The 15308-nt window shown below is 35.6% G+C and overlaps 1 protein-coding gene across 7 annotated transcripts in view; it reads right to left on the reverse strand.

The window, feature by feature from the left end:
• The window catches only part of Afg1l (AFG1 like ATPase), a 211823-nt gene that overhangs the window by 133578 nt on the left and 62937 nt on the right, over nt 1-15308 (reverse strand). For all 7 annotated transcript variants that reach the window (XM_074077264.1, XM_074077257.1, XM_074077290.1 and 4 more), the window contains 2 exons: nt 9646-9776; nt 1395-1494 (listed from right to left, as the gene is read on the reverse strand). In XM_074077264.1, the coding sequence (XP_073933365.1) occupies nt 1395-1494; nt 9646-9776 (231 nt within the window). The remainder of the gene's footprint in view (nt 1-1394; nt 1495-9645; nt 9777-15308) is intronic.

The raw sequence follows: 15308 nt of genomic DNA on the forward strand, positions 1-15308 counted from the left end.
CTAAAACCTGCTTTTCGAAAACTTCAGTCTTCGTCCACTCACTGAGCAGCACTTCATCCTTCCAAGTCCACTGCCCAAAACTTTTGAGTCATTCTTGATCCCTCTTTTTTTATTCTCTGTATTCATTCCATTAGTAAGTTCTGTAGACTCTATCTACAAAATATATCCAGAATCTGAACACTTCTTACCACTGTTTTGCTCATGATCCTCCCCCAGGATTATCAACAGTCTTCAAAATGGTCTCTTTATTGCCAATCTCAAAACCTTATTCTCACATTCTATTCTCTACCCTGTAGCCAGAGAGATTCTTTTGGGTTTTTTGTTTTGTTTTGTTTTTTCTTCTCCCACCCTACCAGGGTTTGAATTTAGGGTCCCTCACTTGCTTTTTTTTGTGGTACTATGGGTTGAACACAGGGCCTCTCTACCACTTGAGCTATACTCCAGCCTAAGAGATCATTTTAAAACATGCATTTATTCAGTGTTCATTCTAAGACTAATTAATAAGATCTATCTACATGCATCACTGTTATAAGAGTTTAGAATACATCCAAGTAAAGATTAAGCTTGCTGCCCTCATGATGTTTTGAATCCTGGAAGAGGACAGAAAATAAATCAAAAATATTATGAGTAAATAAATTACAGTGAGTCTATAAATTCTAAGGAAAAACAAAGAGAGGGTTAAGAGGAAGCAACATCAGAAAAAAGGGCCAGAGTGTAACTCAAATGGGGAGGCAGGTTTTAGGCTTCACTAGCAAAATAACTGTTAAGCAAAAACTTCAATTAAGTAAGGACTTAAGCCACGTACACAGGTATCTGAGGGAAGAGCAATCTAGGCAGAAAGATGTTAACATTGACTCTCTTATAAAATATTATTTTTTAGCTCCTTATACCTTTAACTGAACACATGATGGAATGAAAAATACAAGATTTTAAACTTGTTGCTTTTGTCTAAATATTACTTGTATTTTAATTCTTAAATACTTTCCTAATAAGCCACAAGTGCTTTTTTAGAATGATAAATTAAGTGAAGTATTAGAAACTACTCACACAAGCAAGCTTTGTCTTTTCCTAAAATTTAATTAGGAGTTTTATTTTTCATTCCCTTAAGTTTCTTTTATTGCATTTTTTGATATGCATATATGACATAGTCCATATTCAGAGAAAAAAGCAAGTGTATACAAACATGAGAGATCACATAGATTTAGCACGCTTAAAACATAAACATTTTCCTAATACAAATACAGCCTGATTTTTCAGACTAAGCCAGTTATAAAACTAATGATAAGCAAGGTTATCAGATTTATTAACACAAAATTAGTCCAAAATTATGGATTTTTAAAAGCTTGTTAGTTTCCACCTAATTGGATGAGACTAGCATCAATGTTTGTTTTTACCTTCCGGTGGTCTGTTGGATGTTGCCACAACGACGACCCCATTTTTGAACAGATTTTCAAAAAGCTGTTTCAAAATCATGGCATCAGCGATGTCAGTGACCTATGGACAACAACACATTTGTTTTATTTTAATTTCACTTCTGCTCTAACAAATTTGCTAATGGCTCATTTTTTTTAAAGATGGAAGTGAATTCCAAGAGAAAAAGTCCAATTATCATCATGAAGAAAAAAGTAGATAATTAAAAGCATGAAAGACTGTATAACAGCCTTTTAAACTTGACTTGTTTCTTGCAAGCCTATCATTTCTATACAAATTATCAAATGGTTCTATATTAACTTCTTTTATAGAACTACAGGTGGAAGTAGAGATAATTATTCTAAAAATTTAGGAAGTCTAATTAATTAGAACATGACCAACTCCCTCCTCCTACTGCCATCTACCCCTCCCCCCTCCCAAAAAAAGAAGAGAGATGAAAACAAAAAGAAAAATATAATATGAAAATACACAGTCTGCTTGCAGTTTCTAATACCTCTCTGGCAAAGGTCCCCACAAAGGTGACTTTAAATGGTCATGGGACTTTGGAAATAAGGACAAGTAGCCAGTGAGACATAATCAGCTGCTGTTGAAAATAGAATGATATGACATAGATACTATTGTGCAATTGTTGCACAAAACAATTCAACAGATGGCCCATCACAAAAATAAGCAATTTCATTGTTCTTTTTAAGTGCCTTCTATTACTGTCCATGAATAATCAAAAGGCACTGCAGTCACTTCCAGCACAGCCAGCCTCTGCTAACCTTCGCAAACACAAATATTCCTTCAAAAAAAACCAAAACCAAAAACCAAAACTAATCCCTTCCAAGAATGGTTAATACAGTGCTTTAAAAAAATAATCTCTGACAAAACTAGAAATGCATAATGGACATAAAACTATTCCATCTAAGTTAGGTTACAAAGAAATATAACTATTGATCTTTTCTAAAATTAATTATTTCTAAAATTCATAATTAAAAGGTAAACTTAATGAAAAATTTGTAAAAGCTTTTAAAATTCACGAAGAAATACATTTAAGGGAAGTTGACTTCAAAAATAAATATACAATGAAGGCTGATATTAATCACTGCAACTTCCCCTAAGTATATAACATGAGTTTTAGATACTCCCAGTGTAAAAATGTTTTGATACTTCTTTAATAGCACATTTAAAATAATCTTAATAAATTTGCTTTATATTTACTGATTAAATATTTCACATTTATTTTAAAATCTCATTAGGAGGTATAGAAACTAGTGGAATTTCTCAATTTGACCAAAACACTAAAAGTTACCGTGAAAACCGGCTACAACACACCTGATAACCTAGGTTGCATAGATCTAAGTCTCTTTACAGCTGGTATTTATTCAAATGCTTAATGATTTCTTTCCCACCTGAACAAAGCAAAGCAAAAACATGAAAGGGGGATGTGTATTTTATTTTCTGTCTCAGGCTGTAACTTGAAAAACATATGAACTAAAAAATTACTGAAGATTCCTTAAATTAAAAAGAATTTCAGAATTTCAAGGTGATGATTTAAAAGGAAAGGAAAGTGGTGCTGATATGATTTAATTTGAAGCTTAGGATCGTCAAATTTTGCTTCTGCAAAAACACTCACAGAGAAGGTCCTTTTCAAATGCTTAAACACCAGTGGCATTTCTGATGAGGGACAGAACAAGCTTGCAAATTTTAATAGCAACTGCACTTTTAAAGTGGATTCTAAATCCAATTTTAAATTCCTAAGACATTTGCTTTTTTGAAATATCAATAAATGATACTTGATTTTAGGGAATAAAAATGGTCATTTGACTATATTGCTAATAATGTTTGGGGGGAAAAAAAAACCCAAAAATAGCTTTTGCGCTTTAAGGTTCAGCAAAGGGAAGGGACATTTAGCCTACAACACAGTACAAGTGTTTAAACTGAAAACTGAAGAAAGACTTGTGGTCAAGTTATACTTTGCTGTTTTGATACTGTGAAATGTTTTTGCTCTATCTGAGTAACTTGGAGAAGCTATGACTAATTCATAAAGCAGGAGTCACTTGCTGCAGCCCAGTGCCAATGTATACTCTTTTGATCTTGTCCCCACACTTGTTCGGCTTCGCTGGGGAATGGTAATTTTACAGTATAAGTGAACAGAAGACATTTGGCCCCACATTCTTGGAGAGCCAGCATTTTTAGCACCCAGCATTTCATTACCACCAGGAACAAAAGAGAAGGCTACAGATTACCAATAAGGGTAGTCTGCTAACAGAGAGTGGAGACATTTCATTAGCATTAAAGAGAGGAGATTTTTTTATGACCTAGAGTTGCTTTCCATTATGACTCACTTAAATAAAAAAGAAAAAAAAACCTAATGGCTAATTTACATGTGTAAGTGTTTGAGTCTTAGTCATCCACTGATTGGTACAGTGCCATGCAATGAGTGACAAACATAAGCATGCATTATCAGTAATTAGTATTAGCACAAAAATAAGCACCTATTTTTTATTAGCAGTTTTTAATAGCTTTCCTGCTTTATAAAAATGGTTAAAACTATTTTTCAAATGATACTGATAGCTTATAGAGGAGAATTTTGCATGATGTTCTGCTCATCAGAATGCTTTTTTAAAGCATATTAGTAAAACATCTATTCAATATCCCTTAAGACACACAAAGACAGATTTTTTTTTTAAATCCAATTTCCCTCAATATTTCTAATGTCTTCAGAATCACAAATGGTTTAGCAAGTAACATAAATATTCAAAGAGGACATAATGAAGATCCTAAAGAAAACTTTGAAAATGATCTATTTTTTTATTTCAGCAACTTAAACACATTTGAAAAAAAACTAGGGCTGGGGGCATGGCTCAAGAGCTTGCCTACCAAGTGCAAAGCCCTGAGTTCAAACCCAGTACCACCAAAACAAACAAACAAACAAAAAATTTACACACTTTCACAACCAAAATAAGAACAGTGTATCTAGTACCGCAAATACAACTGAAATGCCACACTTAGTAAGGATGACCAAACTGATTAAGAACACATTCTACAAATGTAATCTAAGTGCTACCAAAACATCTTAAAAATTCCTTAAATTCAAGAGCACAAAAAAGATAGAGTATATCCTTCATTTTTAAGCAGCAATAATTCCTATTCATCTCCCTAGTAAAATAAATATTATATTAATTAACACCACCTAAAGGCCAATAATAATTAGCTAAAAATCAAGTCTACTAATATGATTTAATTTTAAAAGTGAAATGGTGATTGTAGACATACTGTCACTAAGAATAAAGCACCTAAATTTTTTTTTCTAATAAATCAGCAAGTATTGTACTAGACTTAATAGGCTTAAGGATAATTTTTAGGTTCTATCATTAAATATCTACCAACCCCCCCCCAGCTCTACGACTATATATTTAAACATATAAGACTTTGTATACTAAGGAAAACATAACACAGCTGTTACCAGTAAGAACAATGAGGTTGGATTTAAACTGTTGGTTTTCAGCTCTGTGACCTCAGTCAAGTTACACAACCTCTCTGACCCTCAATTTCTGCATTAATATAATAAAAGCAGTAATAATATCTGCCTTGAAAATTGTAATGAGACATATATTAAACTCTCAAGAAATGTTAACTATGGCTATTACCTATACATAGTGTATATGCACTGGACCTGAGTGTGGCTAAAGCAGTAGAGGATCTGCCTAGCAAGCACCAGACCCAGAGTTCAAACCCCAGGACTACCAAAAAAAAAAAAAGCACCTGTCTAGTGTGTATGCTCATATAATTCCATATTAATGTATAGATGTATAGAATTTTAGATGAAAATGGAATGATATATAGCATAGTACAATGGTTAAGAACATAGGCACATAAAAAGCACCTAGGAAACAGTAGTTAATAATCTAGAATATGTATAATTGGGGCTGGAAGCTATGTGCTTAACATGCTCAAGGTTCTGAGTTCAATCCCCAGCATCACACACACACACACACACACACACACACACACACACAAAAGCATAAAGCAATATGCATAAGAGATGGAATGTAAGCATCCCAATAAATAAATGAGCAACACCTTAAATAGTTTGAAAAAGATGAATTTAACAAGTAAATAAACATAGAAAAATCAACCATATTAGTACATAAACAAATACAATTTAAAACAATGAGATACCATTTTTTGTCTTTAAATTAGATAAAAATGGAAGTGGAGGCATGGTTCAAGTGCTAAGTGTGCTACCTAAATTAGACAAAAATGTGCAGGTAATTCAGAATGTTGACAGGAAAAAAATGTGGGTTCTGTAATTGCTGATTTTGTATGAGATGATTCTATTATATATGGGGGAGTGAGTCTTAATGAAGGAACTGCTTCAATAGTTACTATTTGGCCCTAGGATTCATTCATTAGAATTTATTTATTCTCAGGCACTGTTCTTGACACTTGAGATACATTAATTAACAAAAAGACTCATGTCTCCAAGTTTACATTCTGTAGAAGATAGATAAACAAGCAATAAACATAAGTAAATTATGTTAGATATGTTAGAAGGAAATAATGAATTGGAGGAAAAAAATGAGGGTAAAGGGCAAACTGCAATTTATAATGAATTGGAGGGAAAAAATGAGGGTAAAATTGCAAACTGCAATTTTAAATACAGTGTTAGGATAGGCCTTGTTAAGAAGGAGATAAGTAAGCAAAGATCAGATGAAGTGAGGGAGTTACTCTCCTGGATATGTATAACAGAAGGATACAGCAAAGCTTGCTGCTTCAGCATTAGAAGTAGAACACCACACAGCCAGAGATAACAATTGAGAGACCTCTATTCTGCCCAGAAGACTAGACTAAGCCAAGCACAGTAGTGTGAAAGTAATAAAACTTTGAACTTATTTCCTATTGTGGTGGTATACTGAATTTGCACTTTCCACCTCAAACACCAAGGGCTATCCTAAGCTGGGTTTTCACTACAAACAGTAGAGAGGACACAAGATGGGCTCCCAGCACCAGATCCATCATTAGGCAAAAATGGATACATACAGGTCAGATAGGAGCCACAAGGCTATCTGCTGTATGAAGTAGTTTCTCTTGTGAGAATGTCCCTGGTTATTGGTCAGACACTTGAGCATGAGGCTGTCCTCTAGGTGAAGGAAGAATGCTGTGCAAGGCATTTTATGAACTCCTGGTCCAACTCCCCTGCATTTCCCCTTAGGTCAGGGCAGCTAACCACTGTCCTAGCTCTGGAATCCTAGTATAGGGAATACTGCTCCATGAGGAAGAAATGCACAAGGCAAAGCTCTGCTTACTTGTTCTTGTAGATATTGGGGATCAGAGTGTGATGGAGCAACATTTGGGGGGCATCCTTGTATCCTCTTGAGTTTTAGGGTAGAGGAAAAGTAAAACCCAGTGTTGGTGTGCTGAAGGAGCTCCTCTAAGATCAGCAGAAGATAGTTCAGGATATTGAATCCAGGGAACCCAGGCTCAGAGATCGCTCTTCCTTTAGGGGACTCTCTTGCCTTATATACTTGTTTTCTATGGCTCTTCTCAACATTGGGTATATGCACATAGTGGTCTCTTCTTGTATGCAGTGGTAATCTCCAAGATCATGTTTGGAATTATACAGGAAATAAAAAGATTTTATTAACATTTTTCATTCTATGATATTCAGGTCATCCTCGTTCAAGGGAAGTGTGTCACCCATGTTGTCAATTCTAACACACCAGAATGCCACCCTAAAATTAGGGATCAAATGAAAGGAATCAATTTATATTGAGTCTTATTTTGTCATCGCTGTACATTTTTTCACAGAGCCCTGTTGGGAAAGAAGTATTTGCTATAACACCCAACTATTAACTGTGGTTTCTCAATCTATGAAGAAAATAAGATTGGGAACAATAAGAACGATGAACAAGGCTGAACATGTTGAAGATATGGTCAGAGAGGAAGGAGTGTTTGAACAAGAGAAATGATGCCCTAGTATAACACAATACTCCTCCTTCGAGTATAAGCCCCTTTAGGTTGACTTTTCTGTTATCTGTAGCCAAAGCGTTTCTAGTAGAGTCCTCATTTTTGCTCTTCTTGGGCTTTTTAATTCATTGGATAATTTTCCTTCCATTAGAGGTAACAGATTTTATTTTAAGGAAAGTGACATTTCCTCACAGTACTTCTTCCCAATACTTATGCCATATTTAAAGATTAAAGGAAAATCCCTCTGGCATAGAAATAGTAGTAAAACATGAGTTGAAGAAATCCATTCTCAACAAAACTGTTTCCAAGAAATAGGTACAAGAGACCAGCTAAAGAAGACAGACTTCAGTCAGGCATGGTGGTGCATGCCTAGAATCCTAAGCACTCAGGAGGCTAAGGAAGGAGGATTGTGAGTTCAAGGCCAGCTTGGGCTACATAACAAATTGAAGGCCAGCCTGAGACTCTAGGATGGGAAAAACACTGATAGCACCTCATGGGAACTGGAGCTGCAGACAGACTTGAGATTGGAGGAGCTCTATAGAGTTCAGTTATCTAGGGAACACACCAGTCTACTTTCCTTAATGTGACTCAGTCACTTTCCATTTCTCTTCGTTCCTGTCTCATTACTACACTGAAATTTCCCTCTGTGCTATGGATATTTCTGGCCCATTCCAACACACACATGTCCAAGGTTGCTGACAAGCTATTCATAGGTTAGATGTCCAGTCATGGTCCTCTTAGCTGTGGGACCTATGCACCAGATAGGAATAAGGCTCTTGAAGGCAACTTGGATGGAAGTCTAAATGAATGAATGAACAGCAAAGCAAGTCGGGATGGAACAGGTGATGACAGACATTTCTATTGCATCTGCTTTCTCTGTAGCAAGCAAGATTTTATAAGGGCCTATCTCCCCTTAATCTTTCTTATACTCAATATGTAATGTGAAAACTCCTTTTTGTTGCCTGCATTCCTTTTGTAAGACTGAGCTCATTTGGATTTTTGCATGATGCCTAGGAAATTCTGATGCCTCTAGCTTCCTCATCTGGAAATGGAAATAAGGTTATAAAACATATTTTAAACCATGAATCATTTTTGCAAGTCTTAATTATTTTAATTTAATATTAAAAATTGAACTTAAATTTTAACTGTGAAGATTCAATTATATTTAGTGTTATTTTGGTTAAAAGGTTAATAATGGAAAATCAGGACAAATGCCCTTATTAATTGATTGCTGACTTGTGTTCTCTGAAGCAACAAAACTGTTAACTAGGTGCCATTTCCAGAATAACTCCTTCTATAATACATTGGTGTATTTAGCTGGCTCTACAGAGTGACCACAAACACCTGCTGTTGTTTTCCACAAGCCTTCACTTGGAAGACCTTTGCAGCTCTATACAAAGGATGAATGCCAGGTTGTCTTATATATGCTTGAAAGGAAACCTCCCCAGATGGTTTAATGCAACAGCATTCCTAGTGAAATTCTTCTTTCCCTTCTATCATAACTCTACACTGTTGTTAGCTATGTGTATCCAGCTGCTAAAGGAAACCTATCATGTACGATTTGGGATAAGACATCCTACTCACATTGTCTTCCCACTAAACACAGAACAGGAAATAACTCACGACCAATTTAAATGCATAATTTCATAGAATTCTGAAACTAAAAGAGGATTTCAAAGTTCAATGAAGGCAATTCCTTCCCTTTCTCATAGGTTATATATGTTGTGAGGATTAAATGAGATGTGCAAATCACTAGTTATTTACAAAACCCTTTTGAAAATATCAAACATTATTTTATAATGACATTATCTTTGTGGTATAGAGGCAGGATATATACAGTCATTCACCATAATTTAGAGGTGGGCAAACATCCTGTAAAAGATAAAAGATTTCATATTTTAGGATATGCAGGATATACAGTCGCTTGTATGTGGTTGTATTTTCTTTTTCTTCTTCTTTCTACTACCCTTAAAAACATTTATTTATTTATTTATTTTTGCATACTGGGGTTTGAGCTCCGGACCCCATGATTGCTAGGCAGGTGCTCTACCATTTGAGCCAAGCCACCCGCTCAGAACCTTTCCATTCGCCCTATGTGGGTCATGTTTTGAAAACCCCTATACATGATACTAACATTAAAGTGTTAAGAAAGAATGTATCAAATTAATTTATAAAACAATAAAAACACTAGGTGCAAAATTTAAACCTTCATATTTCATTCAAATATACCATTTTACAGTTGTGAAAATTTTCTCTTACCTGAAATTCATCAAAACATAAGAGAGATGCTTCTTGACTGATTTCTTCCGCTATGGGTGCTATTGGGTCATATGATTTAGCCATAAATCCTGCTTTTCTTTTTGGCAAACTCTGTTTAAGGCAGTGTATTCCTTAAATGTATGAAATTAAACACAGACAAAATACTACATTAACAGTACATTTTAAACAACTATAAAAAATGTAAAACCCTAAATGAGACTTTAGCCTAAACATAAAAATTAAGTTTAAATTCCATATACAACCATATTTGATTACAGAAATTAATTGCATTTAAAATAAAGTTATTCAAGTATTATTCAAAACAAGTTATACAAAGTATTACGATAGTCTTAGAATTGTTAGGAAGTTGATTTCTAAGTGGAATCATTCATGATTCCACTCTTGAATCACTTCAGAATGACAAAGTAAAAGACAGATAACTAGATGGATCAACATATTGATGTTAGTTCTGAGGGTTCCAGCAATGGGAGTGGAGGCTGTAATCCTGCCCAAGAAGTGTGTATCATGTCTAGCGTATCTAATTAGAATGTTCTCTTGTTTCCAGCTGAAAAGATTCAAGCCCAGTCCTACTTTAATCATTATATGTACAATAAATGCTAAAAGTACTAGGGAGAAAACACACAATGTTCCTGCTCTAGAGAGGTTACAGTATAGCTGACAGCCAAATCACACAAGAAAGAAATAACATTAAGAACAACAGCCAAAGAAATAAAGGCTACATGCAAATACAAACCAAATACCAACAGGCTAAGGTAACTTAGAGTAAAGGACCTAATCAAGAAAAATTTCGTGAAACAAATGTGTATTTTTTTTATTGTTTTATTATTCATATGTGCATACAAGGCTTGGGTCATTTCTCCCCCCTGCCCCCACCCCCTCCCTTACCACCCACTCCACCCTCTCCCTCTCCCCCCCACCCCCTCTATACCCGGCAGAAACTAATTTGCCCTTATCTCTAATTTTCTTGAAGAGAGAGTATAAGCAATAATAGGAAGGAACAAGGGTTTTTGCTAGTTGAGATAAGGATAGCTATACAGGGAGTTGACTCACATTAATTTCCTGTGCATGTGTGTTACCTTCTAGGTTAATTCTTCTTTATCTAACCTTTTCTCTAGTTCCTGGTCCCCTTCCCCTATTGGCCTCAGTTGCTTTTAAGGTATCTGCTTTAGTTTCTCTGCGTTGAGGGCAACAAATGCTAGTTAATTTTTTAGGTGTCTTACCTATCCTCACCCCTCCCTTGTGTGCTCTCCGCTTTATCATGTGCTCAAAGTCCGATCCCCTTGGTGTGTTTGCCCTTGATCTAATGTCCACATATAAGAGAGAACATACGATTTTTGGTCTTTTGGGCCAGACTAACCTCACTCAGAATGATGTTCTCCAATTCCATCCATTTACCAGCGAATGATAACATTTCGTTCTTCTTCATGGCTGCATAAAATTCCATTGTGTATAGATACCACATTTTCTTAATCCATTCGTCAGTGCTGGGGCATCTTGGCTGTTTCCATAACTTGGCTATTGTGAATAGTGCTGCAATAAACATGGGTGTGCAGGTGCCTCTGGAGTAACCTGTGTCACAGTTTTTTGGGTATATCCCCAAGAGTGGTATTGCTGGATCAAATGGTAGATCGATGTCTAGCTTTTTAAGTAGCCTCCAAATTTTTTTCCAGAGTGGTTGTACTAGTCTACATTCCCACCAACAGTGTAAGAGGGTTCCTTTTTCCCTGCATCTTTGCCAACACCTGTTGGTGGTGGTGTTGCTAATGATGGCTATTCTGACAGGGGTGAGGTGGAATATTAGTGTGGTTTTAATTTGCATTTCCTTTATTGCTAGAGATGGTGAGCATTTTTTCATGTGTTTTTGGCCATTTGAATTTCTTCTTTTGAGAAAGTTCTGTTTAGTTCACTTGCCCATTTCTTTATTGGTTTAAAAATGCTAATGATTTTTCTATGTTGATTTTATATCCTGCTACCTTGCTGTAGCTATTGATGGTGTCTAGGAGCTTCTGAGTAGAGTATTTTGGGTCTTTAAGTTATAGGATCATGTCATCTGCAAATAGGGATATTTTGACAGTTTCTTTAACTATTTGTATTCCTTTGCTTCCTTCTTCTTGCCTAATTGCTCTGGCTAGGAATTCCAGTACTATGTTGAATAGGAGTGGCGATAGTGGGCAACCTTGTCTGGTTCCTGATTTTAGAGGGAGTGCTTTCAGTTTTTCTCCATTAAGTATAATGCTGGCTGTAGGCTTGTCATATATAGCTTTGATAATGTTGAGGTACTTTCCTTCTATTCCTAGTTTTCTTAGAAAATTAGGAATGGTGTTGGACCTTATCAAAGCCTTTTTCTGCATCTATTGAGATGATCAAGTGGTTTTTGTCTTTGCTTCTGTTATTATGGTTTATTACGTTGATTGATTTTCGTATATTGAACCACCCCTGCATCCCTGGGATGAAGCCTACTTGGTTGTGGTGAATAATCTTTTTGATGTGTTGTTGAATTCGGTTTGCCATTATTTTGTTGAGGATTTTTGCATCAATGTTCATTAAGGAGATTGGCCTATAGTTCTCCTTTTTGGAGGTGTCTTTGCCTGGTTTTGGGATAAGTGTAATACTGGCTTCATAAAAGATGTTTGGCAGTTTTCCTTCCCTTTCTATTTTATGGAACACTTTAAGGAGGGGTGGTATCAGTTCTTCTTTAAAGGTCTGATAGAATTCAGCAGAGAATCCATCAGGTCCTGAACTTTTCTTTTTGGGGAGACTCTTGATTGCTGCTTCAATTTCATTTTGTGTTATAGATCTATTCAGGTGATTAATTTCCTCTTGGGTCAGTTTTGGATGATCATATGTATCTAGAAATCTGTCCAATTCTTTAAGATTTTTGAATTTGTTTGAATATAGGTTCACGAAGTAGTCTCTGATGATTTCCTGGACATCCATGGTGTTTGTTGTTATCTCCCCTTTTGCATTCCTGATTCTACTAATTTGGGTCTTTTCTCTCCTCATTTACTCAGGTTTGCCAAGGGTCTGTCAATCTTGTTTATTTTTCAAAGAACCAACTTTTTGTTTCATGAATTCTTTGTATGGTTTTTTTGGTTTCTATTTCGTTGATTTCAGCTCTTATTTTTATTATTTCTCTCCTTCTATTTGTTTTGGGATTTGCTTGTTCTTGTTTTTCTAGGAGTTTGAGATGTATCATTAGGTCATTGATTTGGGATCTTTCAGTCTTTTTAATATATGCACTCATGGCTATAAACTTTCCTCTCAGGACTGCCTTTGCTGTGTCCCATACGTTCCGGTAGGTTGTGTTTTCATTTTCATTGACTTCCAGGAACTTTTTAATTTCCTCTTTTATTTCATCGGTGATCCATTGTTCATTAAGTAATGAGTTATTTAGTTTCCAGCTGTTTGCATGTTTTTTGTCTTTACTTTTTGTTGTTGAGTTCTACTTTTACTGCATTGTGAAAAAGTACTATGCATGGTATAATTTCTATTTTCTTAAATTTGCTGAGGCTTGCTTTGTGCCCTAGGATATGATCTATTTTGGAGAAGGTTCCATGGGCTGCTGAGAAGAATGTATATTGTGTAGAAGTTGGATGAAATGTTCTGTAGACATCAACTAGGTCCGTTTGATCTATTGCATATTTTAGATCTTGGATTTCTTTATTGATTTTTTGTTTGGATGACCTATCTATTGATGATAATGGGGTGTTAAAGTCTACCACAACCACTGTGTTGGCATTTATATATGCTTTTAGGTCTTTCAGGGTATGTTTGATGAAATTGGGTGCATTGACATTGGGTGTATACAGGTTGATGATTATTATTTCCTTTTGGTCTATTTCCCCTTTTATTAGTATGGAATGTCCTTCTTTATCTCATTTGATCAATGTAGGTTTGAAGTCTACTTTGTCAGAGATAAGTATTGCTACTCCTGCCTGTTTTCAGGGGCCATTGGCTTGGTAAAGCTTCTTCCAGCCTTTCATCCTAAGCCTATGCTTATTTCTGTCAGTGAGATGGGTCTCCTGTAAGCAACAAATTGTTGGATCTTCCTTTTTAATCCATTCCGTCAAGCGGTGCCTTTTGAAGGGTAAATTAAGTCCGTTACCATTAAATGTTAGTACTCATAGGTATGTGGTGATTCCTGTCATTTAGTTGTCTTAGTTGTTTGAAGGTTTGATTGTGTGTACCTAAGTTGAGGTTACTCTATACTTTCTTACTTTTTCTTTTCCTATAGTTTGGTGCTGTCTGCCCTTTCATGGTTATGTTGGATTTCACTTTCTATGTGCTGAATCCCTTGAAGAATCTTTTGTAGTGGTGGCTTTGTGGTCACATATTGTTTTAGTTTCTGCTTATCATGGAAGACTTTTATTGCTCCATCTATTTTGAATGATAGTTTTGCTGGGTAGAGTATCCTGGGGTTGAAGTTATTTTCATTCAGTGCCCGGAAGATCTCACCCCAAGCTCTTCTTGCTTTTAATGTTTCTGTTGAGAAGTCTGCTGTGATTTTGATGGGGTACCTTTGTATGTTATTTGTTTTTTCTCTCTTACAGCCTTCAATATTCTTTCCCTAGTTTCTGAACTTGTTGTTTTAATGATGATATGCCGTGGGGTAGTTCTATTTTGATCTGGTCTGTTTGGTGTCCTGGAGGCCTCTTGCATTTGTATGGGAATATCTTTCTCTAGATTTGCGAAATTTTCCGTTATTATTTTGTTGAATATATTACGCATTCCCTTCGCTTGCACCTCTTCTCCTTCTTCCATGCCCATGATTCTCAAGTTCGGTCTTTTGATGGAGTCGGTGAGTTCTTGCATTTTCTTTTCACAGGTCTTGAGTTGTTTAATTAATAGTCCGTTGGTTTTTTCTTTAATTAGCATTTCATCTTCAAGTTCTGAGATTCTGTCTTCTGTTTGTTCTATTCTGCTGGATTGGCCTTCCGTTTTGTTTTGCAGTTCTGTTTCGTTCTTTTTCTGAGGTTTTCCATATCCTGGGTGGTTTCCTCTTTAATGTTGTCTATTTTTGTCCTGAGTTCATTTATCTGTTTATTCATCGTGTTCTCTGTTTCACTTTGGTGTTTATACAGTGCTTCTATGGTTTCCTTTATTTCTTCTTTTGCTTTTTCAAATTCTCTATTTTTATTGTCTTGGAATTTCTTGAGTGTCTCCTGTACATTTTGGTTGACCCTATCCAGTATCATCTCTATAAAATTCTCATTGAGTACCTGTAGTACGTCTCATTTTAAATTATTCTTTTGGGCTTCATTGGGTCCTTTGGTATAGTTTATCTTCATTTTGTTGGAGTCTGCATCTGAGTATCTGTTTTCTTCATTTTCCTCTGGTTCCTGTACTAATTTTTTGCTGTGGGGAAACTGGTTTCCTTGTTTTTTCTGTCTTCCCGTCATTGTCTTTGGTGTTGTTACTGTCCCTGTACTGTGTGCAATTAAGTATTTTCTAGCTTGTAATACTAACAATTGTAATATTTAGAATGGAATAGTGAGCTGAGATGGAAAGCAAGAAATTAAAGAAAAGGGAAAAACAAATAAACAAACAAATAGGAGAAAACAAAACAAGGAATCAAAAAAAAAAGTTTCAAAGGTATAAACAGGGAGCGTTAGTGTACTAGTTGACAGTATGCTGAACAGGCA

This window comes from Castor canadensis, chromosome 1, assembly GCF_047511655.1.
Source record: "Castor canadensis chromosome 1, mCasCan1.hap1v2, whole genome shotgun sequence".
Lineage (NCBI taxonomy): Eukaryota > Metazoa > Chordata > Mammalia > Rodentia > Castoridae > Castor > Castor canadensis.